Source organism: Palaemon carinicauda, chromosome 5, assembly GCF_036898095.1.
Source record: "Palaemon carinicauda isolate YSFRI2023 chromosome 5, ASM3689809v2, whole genome shotgun sequence".
NCBI lineage: Eukaryota > Metazoa > Arthropoda > Malacostraca > Decapoda > Palaemonidae > Palaemon > Palaemon carinicauda.
In genome coordinates this window covers 140,515,032-140,527,686 of record NC_090729.1, presented here as the reverse complement: position 1 = coordinate 140,527,686, position 12,655 = coordinate 140,515,032, and the positions used below count along the sequence as shown (strand labels likewise).

At 35.7% G+C, this 12,655-nt stretch overlaps 1 protein-coding gene across 1 annotated transcript in view; it reads left to right on the top strand.

Annotated features, from left to right (window-relative positions):
* The window catches only part of LOC137641514 (C-type mannose receptor 2-like), a 38,408-nt gene that overhangs the window by 23,479 nt on the left and 2,274 nt on the right, over positions 1-12,655 (top strand). The window contains exons 4-6 of the mRNA XM_068374134.1: positions 8,232-8,468; positions 8,958-9,020; positions 10,626-10,796. Of these exons, the coding sequence (XP_068230235.1) occupies positions 8,232-8,468; positions 8,958-9,020; positions 10,626-10,796 (471 nt within the window). The remainder of the gene's footprint in view (positions 1-8,231; positions 8,469-8,957; positions 9,021-10,625; positions 10,797-12,655) is intronic.

Below are 12,655 nucleotides of genomic sequence, written 5' to 3'. Positions count from 1 at the left end.
ACCAGTGTACCTTTTCTTGTATTAGCAATTCACCAGTCCACCTTTTCTTTTATTTGCTCTTCACCAGCGCACCTTTCCTTGTATTCACTCTTCACCAGTGCATCTTTTCTTGTATTCGCTCTTCACCAGTACATATTCTTGTATTCATTTTTCACCAGTGCACTTTTCCTTGTATTCAATGTTCACCAGTGAACCTTCTCTTGTATTCCCTCTTCACCAGTGCACCTTTTCTTGTATTCACTCTTCACCAGTGCACCTTTTCTTGTATTCACTCTTCACCAGTGTACCTTTTCTTGTATTCACTCTTCACCAATTAACCTTTTCTTGTATTCACTCTTCAGCAGTGCACCTTTTCTTGTATTCACTCTTCACTAGTTCACCTTTTCTTGTATTCACTCTCCACCAGTGTACCTTTTCTTGTATTCACTCTTCACTAATTAACCTTTTCTTGTATTCACTCTCCACCAATTAACCTTTTCTTGTATTCGCTCTTCACCAGTGCACTTTTCTTGTATTCACTCTTCACCAGTGCACTATTTCTTTTATTCGCTCTTCACCATTGCACCTTTTCTTGTATTCACTCTTCACCAGTGCACCTTTTCTTGTATTTGCTCTTCACCTGTGCACCTTTTCTTGTATTCACTTTTCACCAGTGCACTATTTTTTTTATTCGCTCTTCACCATTGCACCTTTTCTTGTATTCACTCTTCACCAGTGCACCTTTTCTTGTATTTGCTCTTCACCAGTGCACTTTTCTTGTATTCACTCTTCACCAGTGCACTATTTCTTTTATTCGCTCTTCACCATTGCACCTTTTCTTGTATTCACTCTTCACCAGTGCACCTTTTCTTGTATTTGCTCTTCACCAGTGCACCTTTTCTTGCATTCACTCTTCACCAGTGTACCTTTTCTTGTATTCACTCTTCACCAGTGCACCTCTTCTTGTATTCGGTCTTCACCAGTGCACCTTTTCTTGTATTCCCTCTTCACCAGTGTACCTTTTCTTGTATTCAATTTTCAACAATGCACCTTTTCTTGTATTCACTCTTCACCAGTGCACCTTTTCTTGTATTCACTCTTCACCAGTGCACCTTTTCTTGTATTCACTCTTCACCAGTGCTCCTTTTCTTGTATTCACTCTACACCAGTGCACATTTTCGGGTATTCATTCTTTACCAGCGAACCTTTTCTTGTATTCGGTCTTCACCAGTGTACCTTTTCTTGTATTCGCTCTTCGCCAGTCCACCTTTTCTTGTATTCGCTCTTCACCAGTGCACATTTTCTTGTATTCGCTCTTCACCAGTGCACCTTTCCATGTATTTACTCTTCACTAAGGCACCTTTTCTTGTATTCGCTCTTCACCAGTGAAAATTTTCTTGTATTCAATCTTCACCAGTGAACCTTTTCTTGTATTACCTCTTCACCAGTGCACGTTTTCTTGTATTCACTCTTCACCAGTGCTCCTTTTCTTGTATTCACTCTACACCAGTGCACATTTTCGGGTATTCATTCTTTACCAGCGAAACTTTTCTTGTATTCACTCTTCAGCAGTGTACTTTTTCTTTTATTCACTTTTCACCAATTCACCTTTTCTTGTATTTACTCTTCACCAGTGCACCTTTTCTTGCATTCACTCTCCACCAGTGTACCTTTTCATATATTCGCTCTTTACCACTGCACCTATTCTCGTATTCACTCTTCTCCAGTTCAGCTTTTCTTGTATTCACTCTTCACCAGTGCACCTTTTTTTATATTCGCTCTTCACCAGTGCACATTTTCTTAGATTCATTCTTCACCAGTGCACCTTTACTTGTATTCGATCTTCACCAGTGCACCTTTTCTTGCATTTGCTCTTCACCAGCGCACATTTTCTTGTATTCGCTCTTCACCAGCGACCTTTTCTTGTATTCACTCCTCACCAGCGACCTTTTCTTGTATTCACTCTTCACCAGTGCACCTATTCTTTTATTTGCTCTTCACCAGTGCACCTTTTCTTGTAATCGCTCCTCAACAGTGAACATTTTCTTTTATTCGCTCATCACCAGTGCCCTTTTTCTTGTATTTGCTTTTTACCAGTGCACCTTTTCTCGTATTTGCTTTTCATCAGTGCATCTTTTCTTGTATTCACTCTTCACCAGTGCACCTTTTCTTGTATTCACTCTTCACCAGTGCACCTTTTCTTGCATTTGCTCTTCACCAGTGCACATTTTCTTGTATTCACTCTTCACCAGTGCACAATTTCTTGTATTTGCTCTTCACAAGTGCACATTTTCTTCTATTGGCTCTTCATCAGTGCACCTTTTCTTGGATTCACTCTTCACCAGTGCACATTTTCTTGCATTTGCTTTTCACCAGTGCACATTTCTTGTATTTTCTCTTCACCAGTGCACATTTTCTTGCATTTGCTCTTCACCAGTGCACATTTCTTGCATTTGCTCTTCACCAGTGCACATTTTCTTGCATTTGCTCTTCACCACTGCATCTTTTCTAGCATTTGCTCTCCACCAGTGCACCTTTTATTGTATTTTCTCTTCACCAGTGAACCTTTTCTTGCATTTTCTCTTCACCATTGCACATTTTCTTGCATTTGTTCTTCACTAGCGGACCTTTTCCTGGATTTGCTCTTCCCCAGTGTACAATTTCTTGTATTCCCTCTTCACCGGTGCACATTTTCTTCCATTTTCTTTTCACCACTGCTCCTTTTCTTGTATTTGCTCTTCACCATTGCACATTTTTTTCTATTCGCTCTTCACCAGTGGACATTTTCTTGCATTTGCTCTTCACCACTGCACCTTTTCTTGAATTTGATCTTCACCAGTGCACCTTTTCTTGTATTAACTCTGCGCCAGTGTACCTTTCCTTGTATTCACTCTTCACCAGTGCACATTTTCTTGTATTCACTCTTCATCAGTGCACCTTTTCTTGTATTCACTCTGCGCCAGTGTACCTTTCCTTGTATTCACTCTTCACCAGTGCTCCTTTCCTTGCATTTGCTCTTTACCAGTGTACAATTTCTTGAATTCGCTCTTCAGCAGTGCACATTTTCTTGCATTTTCTCTTCACCACTGCATATTTTCTTATATTTGCTCTTCACCCTTGCATACTTTCTTTTATTCGCTCTTTACCAGTTAACATTTTCTTGTATTCGCTCTTCACTAATACACCTTTTCTTACATTTGCTCTTCACCACTGCACATTTTCTTGTATTCACTCTTCACCAGTGCACATTTTCTTGTTTTCGCCCTTCACCAATGCACTTCTTCTTGCATTTGCTCTTCACCAGTGCACCTTTCCTTATATTCTCTCTTCAACTGTGCCCCTTTTCTTGTATTCATTTTTCACCAGTGCACCCTTTCTTGCATTTGCTCTTTACCAGTGCAGATTTTCTTGTATTCACTCTTCCTTCATCAGTGCACATTTTCTTGTATTTACTCTTCACCAGTGCACCTTTTCTTGTATTTGTTCTTCACCAGTGCACCTTTTCTTGTATACACTCTTCACTAGTGCACAATTTCTTGTATTCGCTCTTCACCAGTGAACCTTTTCTTGCATTTGTTCTTCACCAGTGCCATTTTTTTTTATTCACTCTTCATCGGTGCACCTTTTTTGTATTCACTCTTCACCAGTGCACATTTTCTTGTATTCACTCTTTACCAGTACACCTTTTCTTATATTCACTCTTCACCAGTGCACATTTTCTTGTATTCACTCTTTACCAGTACACCTTTTCTTATATTCACTCTTCACCAGTGCACATTTTCTTGTATTCACTCTTTACCAGTACACCTTTTCTTATATTCACTCTTCACCTGTGCACATTTTCTTGTATTCACTCTTCACCGGTGAATCTTTTCTTGTATTTGCTCTTCACCAGTGCACATTTTCTCGTATTCACTCTTTACCAGTGCATCTTTTCTTGTACTCACTTTTCACTTGTGCACATTTTTTGTATTCACTCTTCACCACTGCACCTTTTCTTGTATTTGCTCGTTATCATTGCACCTTTCCTTGTATTTGCTCTTCACCAGTGCACATTTTCATGCATTCACTCTTCACCAGTGCACATTTTCTTGTATTCACTCTTCACCAGTGCACCTTTTCTCATATTCACTCTTCATCATTGCACCTTTTCTTCTATTCGGTCTTCACCAGTGCACCTTTTCTTGTATTCAATCTTCACCAGTGCACATTTACTTGTATTCACTCTTCGCCATGAACCTTTTCTTGTATTCACTCTTCACCAGTGTACGTTTTCTTGTATTCACTCTTCACCAGTGCACCTTTTCTTGTATTCACTCTTCACCAGTGCACCTTTTATTGTATTCAATCTTCACCAGTGCACCTTTTCTTGAATTCACTCTTCACCAGTGCACCTTTTCTTGTATTCATTCTTCACCATAGCACGTTTTCTCGTATTCTCTCTTCACCAGTGCACGTTTTCTTGTATAAATAAATAATTAAATATATAAATTTGTAGTTCCTTTGTTTTCATACATCATATAAAACAAAGATTCCCACAATTTTATTCTTGGTACATAGAGAGGTCATGGCGCTAGAAAATATTTATTAAACTGCCTTGTGCTAGTGCACTTTCTTTAGGCCGTTCTTTAATGTGTTTTGCACCAACTTCGACTCCTAAGAACGGCTGATCCTTAATCAGGAAGGTCTAAGGAATATTTCTACAAAGTTTCATTAAAGTACGTAAGACGTCTTTTAAATGTGCAAAAAATAGTGCCCTCTTTGGGTCGTTCTTAAATGGATTTTGCACCAAATTTGACACTTAAGAATTACTGATTCTTCATCAGGAAGCTTTAAGGTATATTTCCACAAACCTTCATGGATGTACTCAAATTGCGGTTCAAATGCGACTGTAGCGCCCCCTTTGAGCCCTTCTTAATTTGCACCAATTGCACCATTTAAGAATGGCACATCTGTAATCACAGTGCCAAAACAAAACTTTTATCATAGGTTTGATTAATGTACTCCAAAATGCAATTTAAACCTACTTGGGGGGGGGGGCAGTTCAAGCTGCGCCCCCTACTCAACGCACCAGCGGCATAACTTAAAAATGGTCATTTGGGGATCCCCATTACACTAGCTGATGACTTTAGCTATCAAACCTTTTGTACTCGAGATGTAATACAAATATCTGTGAGCTCCTGCACTATTAAGAGTACAGATGTTATAACAGGAAATGTTTGAAATCAATAAAACAAATTTTTTGTCCTATTAACTCGCACAAAATAATGATACTATTATCCTTATTTTTCTTTTTCTCCATGAAACCAATTTTTTTTCTTATCTAATCACTTTTCTTTAACTGAATGGTAATCCAATTGTCGCCTTTCTAAAAACTTATTCTGTTCTTATGTCTCAAGTGTGTTTATGTTATCGTTTACTCTCTCCCTTTTCCTCATGCAATGTTTAGCCCCCCAAAATATGTGGTGTATGCAAAGAGAAAAAAAGAAATAATATTCAGATTAGATCATTAATATTCCCACCCAAATAAAGGAAAACCCAGGATTACGCACCGCATATTTTCCACATCAACTCCTAAACTACTGTTCATGATATTAATCGTAGATTCCGAACTCTAAAGCATTTGTGTATATGAGCATATCCTTGGTTTTTTGACATTTAGAAAGCTAATTATCTTAATACCCGTTTTTCTTGTTTCTTCATGCATAGGCCTATATACTGTATATTTATTATATAGTACACACACACACACACACACACACATATATATATATATATATATATAGCTTATATGTGTGAATATGTATACATTCATACAGCCTATGTATATACACACACACACACACACACACATATATATATATATATATATGCATATATATAAACATATATATATACATATGTATATATATATATATATGCGTATATGTATACATATATATATATATATATATATATAGGCATACATTTATATGCATATATATATATATATATATATAAGCAGATTATATCTCAGTGGCGTCCAAGGATTGAAGTCGGTATCTCTTTGGAAAATCATTGGTTGAGATATAGCACTTTAATTACGGCTTTGGTGGTGAAAATCCAAGAAAAGACAAGAATATTTGGATAGTTCGAAATTAGTTGAAAAAATTGATACATGAAACTTTAAGAATCTTTGAAATGAAACAAATTTAGGATCAATAATTTTTCACAAAGGCTTCCCAGAATTTCATGACCATTCTCATATGTGTACATACAGTATATATATATATATATATATATACACACACACACATATATATATATATATATATATATGCATAATTGTATAAGCATATTATATTATTATTATTATTATTATTATTATTATTATTATTATTATAATGATTATTATTATTGTTATTATTATTATTATTATTATTGTTATTATTATTATTATTATTATTATTATTATTATTATTATCATTAATACTAGCTAAGCTACAACCCTAGTTGGAAAAGCAAGATGCTATAAGTCCAAGTGCTCCAACAGGGAAAAATAGTCTAGTGAGGAAAGGAAATAAGTAAATAATTAATCGATATAAAAGGTAAGGAACAATTGAAAAAAAAAATTCAAAAACATTAACAACATTAAAACAGATATTTGATATATAAGGTATAAAAGGACTAATGTCAGCCTGTTTAACATAAAAACATTTCCCGCAAGTTTGAACTTTTGAAGTTCTGCTGATTCACCTACCCGATTAGGAAGATCACTCCAGAACTTGGTCACAGCTGGAATAAAACTTCTAGATTACTGTGAAGTATTGAGTCTCATGATGGAGAAGGCCTGACTATTAGAATTAACTGCATGCCTAGTATTACGAACAGGATGGAACTGTCCGGGAAGATCTGAATGTAAAGGATGGTCAGAATTATAAAAGATTCTTTTGTAACATGCGTAATGAACTAATTGAACAACGGTGCCAGAGATTAATATCTTGACTAGGAATATGTTTTATAGACCGTAAGTTCCTGTCCAACAAATTAAGATGAGAATCGGCAGCTGAAAACCAGACAGGAGAACAATATTCGAAACAAGGTAAAATGAAAGAATCTAAACACATCTTCAGAATAGATTGATCACCTTTCTCAATAAGCCAATTTTTTTGTGCAATTGAAGAAGACACAGACCTAATTGTATTTCTCAAATGTAAATTTTCTGTCAAAAATCACACCTAAAATTTGAAGAGTCATGCAAAGTTAAAGAATCATTATCAACGCTGAGATCCGGATATTGAGGAGCCACTGTCCTTGACCTACTTAAAATCTTACTTTAAGTTTTGTTAGAATTCAATTTCATGGCACATAATTAGCACCATGCACTAATTTTAGCTAGATCTCTATTAAGGAATTCAGCAACCCCAAATCTATATTCAGGGGATGGATTTGATGCAAAGAGTGTAGCATATACAACAAACTTGTTTTCTAGGACAAACCACATGTCATGTGTATATAGTAGAAACTAAAGAGCCAAGAACACTACCCTAAGAAACACCAGATATCACATTCCTATACTGACTATGGTGCCCATCAACAACTAGTCTTTGCGATCTATTACTTGAAAATTCAATAATGATGCTAAGAAACAACCCACCCACTCCCAACTGTTTGAGTTTGAAAACAAGGTCCTCATGATTAACACGGTCAAAGGCAGCACTAAAATCACGGCTAATCATACGAACTTCCTGACCACAATCAAGGGATTTCTGTACAGCATTGGAGGTTGTAAGAAGGGCATCCCATGCTCCAAGGCCTTTACGAAAACCAAATTGTAAACTAGGGAACAGATGATTACCTTCAGCAAACCTATTAAAATGTTTTGTCAAAAGACGTTCAAAAACTTTAGAAAAATATAAGAGTTATGGAAATTGGGAGGTAATCAGTTGGACTTGAGCTACCACAAACACATTTACATAATGGAGTAACATTACCAATTCTCCAACAAGTGCTAAAGGCTCCTCTTCTTGCGAACTTGAGCAAAATAACAGATAACTTTGGAGCTAAGAAAACTAGTCTTTATAAAAAACAATGGAAAAATACCATTTGGGTCTACACCTAAATGTATATATGGTTATTCTGTATATGCTTAGTATTTTCATATGTACTTAGAGTATATGCAGTTATGCATTAGCATATCTATAACTCGGTTCATTTGTTTCAGTTAAATTTCACTCGTATCTCAAAGTTAATTTTTTTCTTTTTTTCCCCAGCTATTCTAGACTCCGAGAGCTACTGGATTGGAGCATACGACATACTAGATGAGGGAAAATGGGTTTGGTCTTACAACAACACCCATGTTCGAATGAACACTCCTCTGTGGGGCGTACAATCAGGGCACCAGGAACCGACTGGAGGCGTCTACGAAAACTGTGCCATGCTTAACAAAGATTATCATTATTACGTCTTTGATGACAACTGTGATCAGCCAAATGCCGTTATTTGCGCTTGTGAGATTCAGTTGTATTTCGTCTTGTTGCTTTACTTCAGACCTATGAAATGGTGTTTGAAACACAATTGTAACCGCCATATCATGATTATTCTAACCAAACATTTTAGTGGAGCTCTGAAAACTGACATTCCAGTGTAAAACCCTATGCTTTTTTGTAACTCTGGCACTTGCTTTATTATAGTAAATAGGAAAAATAGGATAATAAAACTATGATTTTGTTCAGCCACTTAACTATATAAGAAAATGTAATAGATAAACTAAAACAAAACACGGTGATAAAACCTAAAATAGCTGTGATATGTCTCCCTCTTAATAACACAATATTACTAAAATTTAATGATGAAACACCAAAAAAATATTCCAACGTAATAGAACTCCATAACATTTCATATCCATCTTTTTTTTTTTTTTTAATTTTATGGGACGTGCCATAATGCATACAATATATGATAAGTTTATTTATTCTCATAATATTTGTGCTTTTCAGCGACCAAAAAAATGGCTGAAGCCAAGCCAGAAGAGGAAGAGAAAGATGATACCCCAAGACGAGGTAAGGAAAAGCAAGATCAATGTTGCATGATAACTAATGATGATAATGATAGCTATAATGATGGATTTCATAAAGATTTGTCGAATTGACGCTTTCTTAAATCTTTGATATAACCATCCGGTTTTAAATAGGAATTCTGTGTAATTTGATTTGCTTAAATAATATTGACGCACTTGAAGGTTTCAAGATAACTAAAACAACTTTTTCATCTTTTTTCTACGTAAGTATTTGCATACAAGTCATTCATCAAATCCCTCTCCCTTTATCTTTTTATTTAATACTAATAGTTTTATCAATAAGGTAGAAAATACCAGTAGCACAGAGGCAAGAGAAAGTATATGTTAAAAATCAAAACTGAGTAAAAGAATGAATGAATTCGAAACGCTAAACGATAGGAATAGAGGAGCGTTTCCACAAGCTATTTCAATTGCCTCTTAAAAGTTTGTATGTGTGGTCTCTGTAGTTTCCCTTTCTTCGTGTGATGACACTTCTTAGACTAAATTGAATAGTAGAGTTTCCTGTTTGGTGCTTCATACTGCTTTTTGTGAATTTTATCCGCGGTTTCCAAACCTGATCAATTTTTCTTATTAAGGACCTACGTGTGTGGCTTAATATACGCGATAGTAATTAAATGTGTTAAATTGACAAAGCTATTTTTTTTTTTTTTCATATCGCAACCGATATCAGCCTATTATTGATATGAATTGTGGCAAAGTAATATAATCACATAATAGAATGTTTAATAAACAAAAAAATTTCTTATCAATATTTCTAACTGGATATAAGTTACACAGATACTTGATTGGTATCATATTGCAATGATATTGGTGCAAGAAACATCCATAGTGACCCATTGCTACAGGAGACCTTCACAAATGAGGGTGTCTGATTGATGATACAATCCCAGATAGATATTAAAGTAAACACATCATGTTATACAAATTATATCTGTAGTCTGCTGAAAAAAAAATATAGAATTTAAAATGTAATTCCTTAAGAAATTTAGAATTTTTGAAAAATTATCGATATACCTATTTTTTATATAACAGTAATATAACAAAGTTAAGGTTACTTTACAATCTTAATGATGCTGAACGTTCTGTATATCTTGACATGGACCTGAACCTAATGTCATTGGAAGCATTGCATGATCTGATAACCAATTTAGTTTTCCTGAATCAAATGGGTTTAGTGCCAATTCAGTTTCACTGTATATTCTTTTTAGCCTTGAACAAAGATATTTCTTAACATCACTATTTTAGCTATTAGTCAGGGTGAGATCAAATGACGATAGAAATTCACGTGAGCCTAAAATTAGGCAAATTATCAAAGAATATTCATGACCGCAGAAAATTGGTTCGTATGCAACGGTGTATAACTCAGTATTACAACCATCTCTCTCTCTCTCTCTCTCTCTCTCTCTCTCTCTCTCTCTCTCTCTCTCTATATATATATATATATATATATATATATATATTATACATATTATACATTTATTACTGAAACCTATATACATGTGACTTCGAACTATACACGAAATCTGCCTGACTGTGTTAAGAAATCTAGTCCTGAATATTCCTGTTCAAGATATACATCTTCCCTCAGAGTGCCCTTCGCCCTTCATCATGATTGGTAATGTATGTCTCTTGGTCGACGCACTGAAAGAAAACCCTTGGTCTGAACAACAGATGATCTGCAATGCCCTTGGAGGTCACATGGCAAGAATAGAGGATGCCAACGACTTGGGCGATCTCTACGACTATCTCATAGCAAACGGTGAGTAGTGCAGTTTTTCGTGCCTTCTTTCTGGGTATCTATTCCATAACGTGCAAGTGGCTGTAAAGAAAATCAGATCAACTGTCACCCAGCGCCTGTCTATCGTTTAACTGTTAGATCAAGGATGAACCTTCAGAACATAAAGTTTTGAAGCCTGCACAGAACGGTCGTCAGCAACCGAAATGAAGTGTCCTTCATTTACGGCCGTTATCATAACACCCTGGCACCTATTAGATAGTAAGGCTCATTAGCCCAAAACCATGGATAGTTCTGATAATTCTATTTCATCTCTCTATGATTTTATTCTCATTTCCAATTTTTTCTTTAATGGTTTTTGTTGTTTTCTGATTTTTCCTTAATCTTTTCCATCTATCTTTCGTGCTAATTTCAGCCTCATTACGTTTCTAGAGTTACGATCCACTTCATACTTTCTCTGTCTAAAGAAATGACACTATTCTTCTTTAGATTGTATTCTGGGCATACATCACATCGGCCACTTTACATTCAATCTATTGCCTACTTTCTTTCCTTTATAATTTTTTTTCTTTTTTATTTTTGCAGTTAAATCTCCCGACTTTTTTCTTGCTTTCATTTATCAGTTAATACAACACATGCTGGTCTCAGATTTCCTTCCCCACCAAAATAATTGTCATCTTGTCAGGATCAAAATTTAGAATACTCTTACCAAATCTCTTCCTAGACCATCCGGCCTTAACAGCTTCCGCATTACAGTAAGTAATTATACTATCATAATATTTTACCAAGTTATTGTTTATTGCATTCAGTGTCTTTCCTTCATTTTCACAGTAGTCATATAACTGTTTAAGAACAAACACTGGATCGCACAATATCCTCCTCGCATATCCCATACTGCTTTTCCTTTATCAATCTATCTGTTATCTATCGTAGTCATTTAGGAAAATTTGTAAAAGTTACTTTTTATTATTATTATTATTACTTGCTAAGCTACAATCCTAGTTGGAAAAGCAGGATGCTATAAGCCAAGGGGCTTCAACCGGGAAAATAGCCCAGTAAGGAAAGGAAAGAAGGAAAAATAGAATAACTTAAATAGATATTTCCTATACTGTATAAACTATGAAAAACTTTAACAAAACAAGAGGAAGAGAAGTAAGATAGAATAGTGTGCCCAAGTGTATCCTCAAGCAAGAGAACTCTAATCCAAGACAGTGGAAGGCCCGGGTACAGAGGCTATGGCACTACCCAAGATTAGAGAACAATGGTTTGATTTTGGAGTGCCTTTTTCCTAGAGGAGCTGCTTACCATAGCTAAAGAGTCTCTTCTAACCTTGCCAAGGGGAAAGTAGCCACTGAACAATTGCGGTGCAGTAGTTAACCCCTTGAGAGAAGAATAATTGTTTGGTAACCTCAGTGTTGCCAGGTGTATGAGGACAGAGAAGACTATATAAAGAATAGGCCAGACTATTCGGTGCATATGTAGGCAAGGGGAAAATGACCCGTAACCAGAGAGAAGGATCCAATATAGTACGGTCTGGCCAGACGAAGGACCCCTAACTCTCTAGCGGTTGTATTTCAATGGGTTTATAAGCAATATCATGTGTCTACAGTGATTACACTCTATAAAATCAATATACAATATAGGTGAACAATTATTTTTCTTACTCCATCCCTCAGAACATTTTCCCCATTCGCATTTCCCATACACATCATAGCGCTATGTCTCACTTGCGATGATTTCTTCTCTAACACTTCATATACCTTCCTTGCATCTTCATCAGTCTTTTGCACAAGAATTCTCTTATATACACCAACTTTTTCACTCTTATATCAACTAGGTGGGCCATTCTTATTTCTTCTACATTAAAATGTTCACAAAGACCC